We start from the raw sequence: 13,720 nt of genomic DNA on the forward strand, positions 1-13,720 counted from the left end.
GATTACAGCCACTCATCACTGTACTGTGGATAAACTGTGACTGGCACGCAGTAAGGGTATAATCGATGGTCAGTATTGTTATTGCTAAGAGGTGAAAAAGCGTGTGATTCTCCAAGGTGGTGTATACTGAAAAGATTTTCAAGGGCAACTAACTTAACTCCTTATTCACCTTCGGCTTGCACTTCAGAGCCCACCCAGCATGAATATGACTTTTTTCTACTAGACTTGTTACTCCATCTGGTGTTTATATTTGGAGACATTTTTGCTGTGGGTGTGTGCGCTTGCCAGAAAGAGAGAGACAGAAAGTGAGAAATGGCTCCCCAGGAGGGATGGCCATGCCCCAGTTCCTTCTCCTCCATTCTCCTCTCGGGATCTTGGGCACGCATGCACACACGCCCGGCATGAGTTTAAGCCACTGGGTCCAGGACTCGAACCACAGTTGATTACATGGGAGTCCAGTGATATAACCATTACGCCAACTGCTGGTCCCTGGTGTTTGGTTTTTTGAGGGAGCTGACAACCAGTTGTGCCTGGCTATGGGTGGTTATAGTGGCATAGGACATGCCTGTTGGCAAAAGGGCCTATGAGTTGGGTAAGATGTGACCATAGAGGCAAAGGAAGCATGTGGTTCCCCTGAAATGTGTTGAACAGTATTTAAGGACAATTTTTCAGCTACCAGCATTTTTCCGTGTACAGAGACCCACAAAGTCTTTAAGGTCAGTGCAGCCTTCCGATGCCTCCTTCCTTTGTTCTTCATGGGAAGATGAGTGACTCTTCTAGGCCATCACTGGTCCCATGGTGCTGCGTCCGGGTGACTTACGTAGGGTGTAGCACTCTGGTGTCTTCTGGCTCTGTTGAGCTCATGGATTTTTTTTTTTAAATTTCAGTTTCTTTTATACATTCAATCACGTTACTTAGCTTGGAAAGTGAAAATTCCAATGTGTACATTTTGCACTGGTCCAGTTGACAATACTATAAGGTTATCCCTTATAATAACCCATTTGAGCTCATGGATTTTCAACTCACCTACCACTGCCTGTTACTTTGAAGCATTGTGAGGAGCTCCATAGGTGGCTGTCCTCTTGCGTCCTCCTATACACAGGCGCACTCTTCCACGTCTACTGCCTGGAGTACCAGAAGGCATGGCCATCCCTCCTGGGGAGCCATTTCTCACTTTCTGTCTCTCTCTTTCTGGCAAGCGCACACACCCACAGCAAAAATGTCTCCAAATATAAACACCAGATGGAGTAACAAGTCTAGTAGAAAAAGCGTGTGATTCTCCAAGGTGGTGTATACTGAAAAGATTTTCAAGGGCAACTAACTTAACTCCTTATTCACCTTCGGCTTGCACTTCAGAGCCCACCCAGCATGAATATGACTTTTTTCTACTAGACTTGTTACTCCATCTGGTGTTTATATTTGGAGACATTTTTGCTGTGGGTGTGTGCGCTTGCCAGAAAGAGAGAGACAGAAAGTGAGAAATGGCTCCCCAGGAGGGATGGCCATGCCCCAGTTCCTTCTCCTCCATTCTCCTCTCGGGATCTTGGGCACGCATGCACACACGCCCGGCATGAGTTTAAGCCACTGGGTCCAGGACTCGAACCACAGTTGATTACATGGGAGTCCAGTGATATAACCATTACGCCAACTGCTGGTCCCTGGTGTTTGGTTTTTTGAGGGAGCTGACAACCAGTTGTGCCTGGCTATGGGTGGTTATAGTGGCATAGGACATGCCTGTTGGCAAAAGGGCCTATGAGTTGGGTAAGATGTGACCATAGAGGCAAAGGAAGCATGTGGTTCCCCTGAAATGTGTTGAACAGTATTTAAGGACAATTTTTCAGCTACCAGCATTTTTCCGTGTACAGAGACCCACAAAGTCTTTAAGGTCAGTGCAGCCTTCCGATGCCTCCTTCCTTTGTTCTTCATGGGAAGATGAGTGACTCTTCTAGGCCATCACTGGTCCCATGGTGCTGCGTCCGGGTGACTTACGTAGGGTGTAGCACTCTGGTGTCTTCTGGCTCTGTTGAGCTCATGGATTTTTTTTTTTAAATTTCAGTTTCTTTTATACATTCAATCACGTTACTTAGCTTGGAAAGTGAAAATTCCAATGTGTACATTTTGCACTGGTCCAGTTGACAATACTATAAGGTTATCCCTTATAATAACCCATTTGAGCTCATGGATTTTCAACTCACCTACCACTGCCTGTTACTTTGAAGCATTGTGAGGAGCTCCATAGGTGGCTGTCCTCTTGCGTCCTCCTATACACAGGCGCACTCTTCCACGTCTACTGCCTGGAGTACCAGAATTGAGACACGGAATCGCCCCAGACCGCAGACCTCACCCCCACCCACCCTTCTCACAGCAAAGCTGCTCTGTTTCGGCTGCCACTCCTCGGTGCTGAGCACCCCTCCTCTGTTGCCCACCCTGCTTTCATCAGCACCTCCTTTCCTCCACTGGAGAAGGTTGGGACCTCACTCAGACCGCTGCCGTGGTTGGCAGCAACTGCGTTCTCTACGAGGCATTAGTGATGTCAACCAGATTTTCATCTGCTTCTCTCTGCCTTTCTTTTTCCCCATCTTTTGCTTCTTCTGTGGTTTCTTGACTTTTACTCAGGAAAAACGGGTCATTCGTAGACCTTGCCAACTATTGAGCTCCATCTTTGTGCCACATGAACAATTACATGAAGCCACTGATTTTTAAAAAAGAATTATTTAACTCTATTTATTTATCTTAATTTGACCAGAGAGGGACAGAGAGAGAGAAAGTGAGAAAGCAAGCCACCAGGTCCAGGATTTGAACCGCGGTCAGTCATGTGAGAGTCCAGTGCCCTTAACCACCATGCCACCTGCCGGCCCCACCAATGGGTGTTTATTATCGAGTTGTGCGTGTCTTCATGGCGGGGTAGTTTTTGGCTGTGTTGTTCGAGGCACAGTCATCTGTCACTGAAAGAATGGTTTACGCCGTGTGTCAGGGACTGAGGTTAGGAGGATCGGGCTATCCTCAGGCCTGGTGCCCAGGAGATAGATGCTCATCTTTGGAGAGAACCAGTTATAATCTGCGTTTCCATGTCTGTTTCTCAGAACAAGGGTAATACACATTCAGTGAGTTTTGTCTTAAGAGATTTGATCGAAAATAGCTTCTAAACAGGCAAACGGAATATTTCACAGTAGTGATGAAAAACTATGCTGCACCTATGTATTGCAAAGTGAAGAATCCTGAAAAATCTTACATATCCAGGTGACACTGTGGATTTTATCTTTCAGTTTATCCTAAAATATTAACATCATCTGGTTTTTGTGTTTTTCCCCCCTTTTCTCCTAGAATATTTTCCTTCTTGGATATAGTAACTTTGTGCCGATGTGCACAGATTTCCAAGGTAAAGTATTCACTAGATTTTTTTTTAACCCATAAATATCAAGTTTTATTAGAATAAGGATGAGTTTTAGCTCAAATAAACCATTAAAAATTAAAATCTAATTATCTTTTCTATTCAATCCAGTGTTATGATAATTCTGTATTTGACTATTAACAACATGCATCAAGAATAAAAGTTTGGAAATATAAAAGTTGCATGAAGACTTTTTTTTTAAACTTTTTAAAGTAAATCTAAGTAAATTTACCTCCCCCCTTGCAGGCTTGGAACATCTTAGCCCTGGATGGAAGCAACTGGCAAAGAATAGATCTTTTTAACTTTCAAACCGATGTGGAGGTGAGTGAGTTAACTTCACTTAGACTCTCTAGAAGGAGTCGTAAACCGTAGAGTGCCAAGATGGGACAAGAGAGAGATCTGAAAGATACTCGGATCCCTTAAGACCAAGATCTCGCGTGTCTTTTATCGTGACAGACGCTTTTCCCCTTGTTCATGTTTGTAAAGTCTGAGCCTTACCGTTCAGCTTTGTAAACTGCAGCCCTACCTCATTAACACCTGGTTCAGCGCTTAAACCTTAGGAGACATGAGTATTTCTTGAGCTGATTGATCCGCTGAATTCTCATTCAGCTTCAGGAATGGAGAGGTAGCAGAAGCACAGGCCCAAGGGTGAGTCTGGAGGTCTGAAGTGCCACCCCCATTTGGCCACTTAGGCCATGTCTCTCAGACCATGTCATGGTCTATTCTGTAAAGAAGTAAAGTCATCTTTAAAGCCTTGTGTAATTCCAGGATTCTGATGTATTTACCTGGAAATGTGTAGCTATCTTCACTTAAGAGTGGTAAAGCTGAACAAATAAAGTTCATTTTAAAACGACTTTAATGGTAAGCACCGTATCTCTAACCAAAAAGAAAGTTGAGAGGCAGAGTGATAAAGAGGGCCGACTGCTGGTTTTGAGGGTCTTGAGGTTCCGACGTCTGTTATCTACCCTGTGCTAGTGAAACTGTTCGCTTCCAGTTGAGCCAACTCAGTTACAGGGGGCTTTTGCATTTTGATTCAGTTATTCATGCAGTGTGTTCATTAAATGCTTTTTACCAAAGTGTGTGTTTTGTATCTTTTTTTGTTTGTTTTTGTTTTGTCATAGGGTGCTACAGTCGTCGGAGGGAGACAGACAGAGAGAGAGAGAAACAATCCCTTCTCCTCCGTTCTTCTCTTGGGATTGTGGGCACACATGTGTTTTTCAAGCTGCCAGGTCCAGCACTTGAACCACAGAGTCAGCCATGTGGGATCCAGCCACCTTAACCACCACGCCACCAGCTGGATCATGTCTTTTTTCATGGACAAGAAAATTGAATGTGTGTAACTGAGATAGGATCAAGCAATTTCCTGTACTTCACCTACTATGACCTAGAAAAACTAGTGGTCAGTGGGATGCCCTTCACCTCTTCTAGGCTTTTGGCTGCTTGAGAATCTGGTCCCATCTCCACCCAGTGGGGCAGAGCACCTGCAGAGAGTGAGATAGGGCAGAGTTTCCCACAGTAGCCATGTGGAGAAAGCCTTCATTCGTCATATTACCGTGCGTTGAGCTTGGGAGGGGCCAAGGGCCAGGAACACATGCCTATCCTGGAAGGATAAGCTCTGGTTCCTAGGAAGATAAGCGCAGAGTGTGGTCCCTGAATTGGCACCCTCTAATGGCCTTTCTAGACTTAGTGAGTGCATCAGTGCCCAGCCCAAACATGCCAGCACTCCACACTAGCCCGTGTTATCCCCTTTCAAACTGATCGCCTAAATTTTTGTTCATTGTGTTTACTTAATCATGTTGGAGAGAACCTTTTTTTTTCTTTTTCTTTGTGCTGGAGGACACATGCGCTCACCAGAGAGAGAGAGAAAGGGAGAGGAGGAAGCACCCCTCCCCCCATAGGGAACGGTCATGCCACAATCCCTTCTCCACCTCTCTGTCCTTTTGGGATTTGGGGCATGTGTGCCCAGAGTGCTTTTTAAGCTGCTGGGTACGGAACTCAAACCGTGTAGTTAGCCATCTGGGCACTGGCTGCCTCAACCACCAGGCCACAGAACTGGCCCAAGAAGAACTTTAAATTATACAAGTTCAAGTCATTTCTGTTGGACAGAAGAAAGTCATTGTTTGAGCCAGCCTGTGGCATGGTAGTTAAGATGGCTAGATCCCACATGGTTGACTGCGTGGTTCAAGTCCCAGACCTAGTGGCTTGAAAAATTGCACCAGGCAAGTGTGTTTGCCAAAAAATTCCACGAAGAGGGACAAATGAAGGAGAAGGGATTATAGTGTGGCCATACCCCATGGACAGTTCTTTCTAACTTTCCCTCTCTCTATTTCTCTCTCTGACAAGTACACACACCCCTGGCAAAAAATAAATCTTTCTGTCTCTCTCTGGCAAGTGCATACACCCTCTGACAAAAATAAATAAATAAATAAATAAATAAATAATAACTCCAAGGGCATCTAAAAGCCTATTTCGACCTTATTTTTCCTTAAAGTTCTTCATTCTAAAAATGCATACTGCCAACATTTGTCTAGTAGGTAAGATACAGAGTTTTTGGCTTGAATATTGTATTTGGAAAGGATTTGTCCTTTTTCTTGTTTTGTTTCTTTCCTAGTTGGAAACAGTGGAGCAGAAAATTGTGTATGAAATAATTTTTATTCCAGTAGAACTTTTGTTCCAAAGAAAGGAGGAATAGAAAGTTTAATATGTTCCTTAAAATGGAGAAAAATATATTTGGTACTCCATTTGTAAACATTGATGGAGTGGAGGTGGGTGTTATTTCTTAGGTAATTAAATACTGATTTTTTAAAGAATTTTTATAAACTTTGTTTATTTATTTATTTATTTGACCAGAGAAGGACAGAGCGAGTGAGTGAGAGAGAGAGAAGGAAAATGAGAAAGGAAGCCACCAGGTCTGGGACTCGAACCGCAGTCAGCCATATGGGAGTCCAGCACTCTTAACCACCACACCACCTGCTGGCCCCCTTAAATACTTATTTTGTATTTCCAGGTCATAATCTTTTTTCCCCCTGGTTACAAATTTATCAGTTACCTGGAATTTTGTTCAAAAAATGATTATTAACTTAGGTAGCATTCAAGAGAGCATAAATAAATGTTAGCAGTTTCAAAGTTTGGCTTTTCAACATAATTAAGATGTTAACTAGGTAAGAATATATATGAGCGGGCCAGCAGATGGCATGGTAGTTAAGGGCGCTGGACTTCCACATGGCTAATCATGGTTCAAATCTCGGACCTGGCAGCTTGCTTTCTCACTTTCTCTCTCTGTCTTCTCGCTCTGTCCTTCTCTGGTCAAAATAAAATAAATAAATGTTAAATAAAATAATTCTTAAAAAGTAAAAAGAATATATGTGAGCCCCAATCTTGTGATCCTGTGCTTTTTGCTTTTTGGGCCTTTTTAGAGATTTTTGCTATAGGGTACGTGTGGGCCTTTTTAGAGATTTTTGCTATAGGGTACGTGTGCTTGTTGGAAAAACAGAGACAGAGAGACAAAACAAGAAATCACACCCCCCCCCACCCCCTCGAGGGGATGACCATGCCACAGTTCCTCTTTCTCTTGGGATTTTGGGCACACACGCACATGCGCCCAGCATGAGTTTTAAGCCGCCACGTCTAGGACTTGAACCGCAGTCAGCTATGTCGGGGTCCAGTGACATAACCACTACTACATCTGCTGTTCCCAGTCTTGTGATTTGATGTATCCTGGTGAACTCAGAGTGCTTATAGTTCAGTGCCCTGACCACTACTTTACATAGTGAGGAGGAGAATAGTCCAAACAAAACAGGCTTTTTATTTTTTTTTACATATGTAATTTATAAGAAGACAGATGTGCCAGAGAGACAGAGGGAGAGAGGGAGAGGGAAGGTGAGAAAGCACTCCCCCATAGGGAAAGGCCACACCGCAGTCTCTTCTCCATCTCTCCTCCTCGGGATCCTGGGCATCCATGACATGTGTCTCACGCGGCCAGGTCTGGGACTTGAATCGTGGGGTCAGCCACGTGGGGTCCGGCTGCCTTAACCGTCACGCCATGAGCTGGCCCCAAAACAGCCCTTTCTAGTGTTTGCTCCTTTGTGGAGGTAGAGGTTATAGTTGGTATTGATAACTCTCTTCTTCCTCTATCCATTCTGTGCTCCCTTTGCCCTCAGCAAACATCTCTGCTGGTCATGATTCTCTACCTGGTGGAGGGACCCAGACCATATTCCTGAAGGGTCTGGGCCATTAGTAGAACTGCCTGGACTGGGGCGTTAAAATTTTCCATGGAGCCTAAGCACAGGGCACGGTGATACTCATGGACACCTGAAGGGTCTCCCGTGTCCTAGACATACTCTTCCTTATTTCCATCACGGAGTCATAGGTCCAAGAAAGTGTTAAAGTCATTACTCCAAAGGTAGAATTGCATAATCAACGGTCGTTTTCTTTTGGTCTCTTCTAATATTTCTATCAGTACTCCGCAAAAGTCCCTTTTTCAAAGCGATTGTGTTTAAGTGGAAGACTGCTAAAGAGGACGAGCAGGGCTTTTACGATACTTTCATACTTTTCCCGTGGTAATGTTTAGGTAAAGTAGGATTTTCTTTTTTAAGCAACCTTCTTGTAGATCTCTGTTCAGTGGCCAGTGTTCCCCCAGCTGACCTCAGAGAGCCTTATGTTTGGTGGTGTAGCTATAGCCCTGGGTAGGAGAGGCATGAGGCTTTCAAAAGGCAGTGCACCCTCCTTTAAAAAGACTATTAAGGCTATAATTGCAAACACTTTTCAATTCTCAAGTGTAGCATTATATATTAGGGATAAAACTGAGGTCTGGAGGAACATTCCAAAATATCTTCTGCTATACGTGGACATACATATTCAGTTCCTAAATTTCACAGCACATACACACACAAAAAAAATGATACTTTTCTCTAACTCTCTTGATTCAAGGGTCGAGTAGTGGAAAATATCTCAAAGCGATGCGGTGGATTCCTGAGGAAGCTTAGCCTGCGAGGCTGCATTGGCGTTGGGGATTCCTCCTTGAAGTAAGTCAGATCCGCAGTGAGTGACTCTGTCCCGGCGATTGTTGCTGACGTTTTTGGTCAGCAACAATAAACCACGCACGGTGTTTTGCTTCTCTGCTATTAAATTCTTTCTGAGGTAACGTGCATAATAAGAGAAGCGGGCCTGGGTGGGAAACCCAGCTTCACTGTCGTTAAGGATGTGACCGTGGGTGGATTATTTCACCTGACTCTTCTCTCTCCTGCAGTGGGGTCAGCTAGAGCTTCTGCGTGGGAGTGCCATGAGACAACACGTACTAAGTGCCTGGCGCGTAACGCTGTTAGAACGCCGTTCTCCTCTTTTGCATTGCCTTTTCCTCTTCCCCATCTTCCTAGTTTTTGTCTCATAATATTAGCTACTTTTAAAATGTGAATGATAGTGGGGCCAGCAGTTGGCGTGGTAGTTAAGGCACTAGACTCCTACATGACAAACCATGGTTCAAGACCCGGACAACACGGCTTAAAACATGCAGGGTGGGTGTGCATGTGCATGTACACCCAAAATGCCAGGAGGAGAGTGAAGGAAAAGCACATGGCTTAAAACATGCAGGGTGCGTGTGCATGTGCATGTACGCCCAAAATGCCAGGAGGAGAGTGAAGGAAAAGGAATTGAGGCAAGCCCGTGGCCCCTGTAGGGTGATTTCTTACTTTCACCCTGTCTGTCTCTTTTTCTCCAGCTTAATGTATACACCCTATGGAAAAACCAAATAAATGAATAGATGAACAAATGCATGAAAGAATGAAAATGTTCTTTTTTAAATGTGAGTGATACTAATTGACAAAAGGATTATTTCAGAAATTCCTGTGGCATAAGCTAGGATCCTGCTTACTCATAATGGGATATGAAATTACACTCATTTTATTTAGTTAGCAGCGTATCCTATCCAACCAAATACATGCCTGCCTCTTACTGTTGGAATAATAACTGCTAGCAGAACAGTCTTATGAGGCTAAGGATGCTTATTGGTTTTACCTCTTACTGGATAGTCGTTATTTATGGGAAATGTTAGCAAGCCACTACGAAGGATACATACTTCGAGATTTTCTGGAGACAGCTATGATTAGAACTTTCATGTCCTTACCTTTATGACCGCTACCATTGCCTTTGTGGTCGACTAAATTAGGACCTGCCCCGTAGAACCGTGGAACAGACATGGTGTTCTGGCAGACCTAAGTGTACCACAGTGTGCATCATCTGTCACAGCCTGCCAGTAAGCGTGTGCGATGCATAGTGAATGCAGACAACAGAATTTCTAATTCACACGTCTGCTACGCAACTGATAAGGAAATTGAATAACACATCCTTCAAGGATCAAAACACTCACTTTAAATGTTACAGAACAAAGTGATTTTTTAAATCAAGATATTCAGACCTTCACAGCAGACTTTTTGCTGCTTCAGAAGCTTTGTAAACTAATGGAATGGATTGATTCTATCTTAACAGGAAGGCTAAATGTACCAATAAATCCTATGATTTATAATAGAGAACATAAATGTAACAGTTGCTCCATTAACAAAACTGAAATAAATGTGAAGTTGTGGATTGTTGATGAGTATAAAAACATACATTGTTATTTTGGCAGTTGGAATAATACCTGCTAGCAGAACAGTCTTCTGAGGCTAAGGATGTTACTGGTTTTACCTAAGTTTTAGAGCAAACGTCTGTATTAATTGGTGAGATAGCTGTGTATATATTTTTAAATTTATCTTTATTATTATTCTTCAGTTTGCTACAGGGCATACATGCTCATGGGAGAGAGGAAGAGAGAGAGAGAGAGAGAGAGAGAAAGGAAGCTGCCAGGTCTGGGACTCAGACTGCGGTTGGCCATATTGGAGTCCAGTGCCTTAACCACCACGCCACCTGCTGGCCCCTGTTAGCTGTGTATATTTTTATATGGGAAGAGCAAATTACTGTGAGAAATAATGATAAGCATAATCACAAAGTCATAGCTCAAAAAGAGTTTTGTTATCCCCCCAGTTTTTTATTGTAATCCCCAAAAGCCCCAGTTGGCTTCTACTCTGCCCCCACATGTGTGTGGTGGTTCTGGTGGGAGGCAGCCACTATAGCCCTTGAGCTCCTACTATACCGGCCGGATTTAGGCAATGGAGATACATGAGTAAAAACCAGTACTAATAGATCTTGCATGTAGGTGCTCTGTGTCTCTTCCTCCATCATTATATAGAAGTCCTGTGAATTTTTAAAAAGTTTTTCTTTAGGGTGTGGGTGCTCAGCAGAGAGAGAGAGAGAGGGGGAAAGAATGAGAAATCACACCACCCCACTCCCACCCCCCAACACTGGCCATGCCACAATCCCTTCTCCTCCATTCTCCTCTCGGGATCTTCGGCAGTGCCACACCGGCGTGAGTTTAAGCCACCGGATCCGGGATGCGAACCGCAGTCTACTACATGGGAGTCCAGTAACATAGCCATTACACTAACTGCTGGTTCCCTAAAAAATAATTTTTTTGGAGAGGTCTTTTTGCTATAGGGCTTGTGCAGACAGAGAGAGAGACAGGGAAATAGAAAGTTGAGAAATCACCCCCAAGGGGGATGGCCACACCACAATCCCTTCTCCATTCTCCTCCCAGGATCTTGGGCACACACACACACGCCCAGCGTGAGTTTAAGCCACCAGGTCCAGGACTCGAACAGCGGTCAGCTACATGGGAGTCCAACAACATAGCCATTAAACCATCTGCTGGTCCCAACTCAGTACCTTTTTCAGGTCATTTTCTCCATCATCAGTCTGGCAGGATTGATGTAATTGGCGTAACATTTTTTAAGTTTCCCATATTCCTCATTCTAAATACAATTTTCCAAGCCTTGTGACGTAACATTTTTTAAAAGTTGCCCATATTCCTCTCATTCTAAATACAATTTTCCAAGCCTTGTGTTTGTTTTAAACCACAGTCTGTCATTCTTAGTATCTTTCAAAACTTCCAGTGTTATTTTATAAAAGTCTTGTAGTAAATCCATCTGTTTAGAAGTGGAGATATAAGAATAGAATTAATGGATTTTTCAGAGTCATTTCTTGTGACTGCACTCTGAATATAGGTCAGTAGTTATTTCTATCTATTCATCATTTCTGGAAAGTTTGTCTACATAAAGTTAATCTTAGTCATTTATTTCAGTGCTTTAAATCCCCATTCTTCTTTTCACCTTCAGGTTCCAAAATCTTTTGGAAATAGCTTAATGCTGCTTTTGGGTCTTTTTTTTTTTTAAATGCTTTAATATTATAGTACTGACCTTCCAAATCCACGTTTAGCTCAGAGGTATTATCTTCAGAGTATTCATTCCCCATGTCCGAGAGGAAGGGGGGGAGATTTTTTTTTTAATTCCTTAAGTGTTTAGTAAAATTAGTCATTGAGATAGTCTGGGCCTGCAGGTTTCTTTGGTGGAATGTTTTTAACTGTAAGACACTTTCTTTAATATGTGTACAACTATTCCAGTTATTTGTCACTTTTTGAGTGAGTTTTGGTAGTTGATGTTTTTCAAGGAATTTGCTCATTTCATCTGAATTCTTGAATGTATTGGGTTAAAGTTGTCTCTAATACCCTCTTACTGTTATTTTAATACTTGTGAAGTCTTCAGTGATATCCCCTCTCTCATTCCTGAAATTGACCATTTCTGTTTTTTTAAAATTTTATTATTATTATTATTGTTGTTGTTGTTATTTTAATTTTGTATAGGGTACATGTGCTCATCAGAGAAAGACAGAGAGAAAGAGACAGAGAGGGAAAGTGAGAAAGCAAGTTGCCGGGTCCAGGACTCGAACTGCCGTTGGCCACATGAGAGTACAGGTCCTTAGTTACCATTCTACCTGCGGCTCCTCTTTTTTTTTTTTTTTTATTTGCTAGAGGGCATCCACATTCTCCTGAGAGAGAAAGAGAGTGAGACAGGGAAAGACCCCTCCATGCGGAGTGGTCATGCTGCAATTTCTTCTCCATTTCTCCCTCCTTTAGGGATTTTGGGCACACATGCCCAAGGTGCCAGGTCTGGAACCCAGACCATGTGGTTGGCCACATAAGATCCAGCTGCTTTAACCACCACACTAGTGGTTGGCCCAATTTTATGCTTTAAAATTTTTGTTTTGTTTTGTCTGGCTAGAGGTTTATTGATTTTATTGATACTCTCAAGGAACCGGCTTTTGTTTTTGCTCATTTTTATTGTTTTTCTGTTTTCTGCTTCATTGATCCCACTGTGATCTTTAGTATTTGCTTTCTTTTGTTTCCTTTGTGTTTCAGTTGGTCTTTTTTTTTTCTTTCTGAATCATTTTTATTGTTCATTTAACACAGAATGTACACACATATATATAAATATACACACACACACATATATATATATACACATATGTGTAGTTGGTCTTTTTTTTGCTCATTTTCTGAGGTGGAACCTGAAGTCATTGCTTTGAGGTGTTTTTCTTTATTAATACAGTAGTTTACTGCTATAAACTTATCCTAAAGTACTGATTCAGTAGTATTTCACAAATTCTCATATGCTGTGTTTTCATTTTCCTTCAGTTTAAAATGCCTTCTAGTTTTCACTGACTTCTTGTTTGTCCCAGGGGTTGTTAGAATTGTATTATTTAGTTTCCAGGTATTTTGGCATTTTCTAGATGTTTTTATGTTGTCAATTTCTAATTCCATTGTGATCACAGAACATTCTTTGTATGACTAGAATCCTTTTAATTTTATCGAGATTTGTTTGGTGGCCAAAAATACCAGGTTTTTTTGGTAAATGACCCACATACACTTGAAGAGGTTGTGTGTTCTACAGCTGGTGGGTAAAGTATTTTATAAATACAATTAGGTCAAGTTAGTGGGTAGTGCTGATCAAATCACCTCTGTCTTCACTGATCCTCTGATGGCTTGTTCAATTAGCTGTTGGGTAGGGAGTATTGATCTCTTTGCCTGCGAGTTTGTTTTTGTCTACTGCTTGAAGTTCTGCCATTTTTTTCTTTATGTGTTGTGAAGTTTTTTTATTAGGTATGTAAACATTTTGGATTGCCGTCTTTGTGATGAATTGGTCATTTTTTCATGATGATATGAACTTTCATTCCTGATGATAATCTTTGCTTGCAGTCTATTTTGAAGAAATATAGCTACTCCTGCTTTCTTTTGATTAGTATTGACAATATAGGTGTTGTTCCATCCTTTTATGTTAACATATTTGTATCTGTAAAATTAAAGTCAGTTTTTTTTTTTTTTAAGAGGTTTTTACTATAGGGTGCGTGTGCTCGCCAGACAGACAGAGACAGAGAGACAGAAAGCGAGAAATCACCCCCCCGGGG

The 13,720-nt window shown here is 42.3% G+C and overlaps 1 protein-coding gene across 4 annotated transcripts in view; it reads left to right on the forward strand.

Annotated features, from left to right (window-relative positions):
- Positions 1-13,720, forward strand: part of FBXL2 (F-box and leucine rich repeat protein 2) — a 59,107-nt gene that overhangs the window by 24,638 nt on the left and 20,749 nt on the right. For all 4 annotated transcript variants that reach the window (XR_003548436.1, XM_006171955.2, XM_006171958.2 and 1 more), the window contains exons 3-5: positions 3,325-3,379; positions 3,638-3,712; positions 8,321-8,415. Coding sequence is in view for 3 of the 4 variants with exons in the window: in XM_006171955.2 (XP_006172017.1) it covers positions 3,325-3,379; positions 3,638-3,712; positions 8,321-8,415 (225 nt within the window). In the remaining variant the exon portion in view is untranslated. The remainder of the gene's footprint in view (positions 1-3,324; positions 3,380-3,637; positions 3,713-8,320; positions 8,416-13,720) is intronic.

Source organism: Tupaia chinensis, unplaced genomic scaffold (assembly GCF_000334495.1).
Source record: "Tupaia chinensis unplaced genomic scaffold, TupChi_1.0 Scaffold150166_1, whole genome shotgun sequence".
NCBI classification, from domain to species: Eukaryota; Metazoa; Chordata; class Mammalia; order Scandentia; family Tupaiidae; genus Tupaia; species Tupaia belangeri.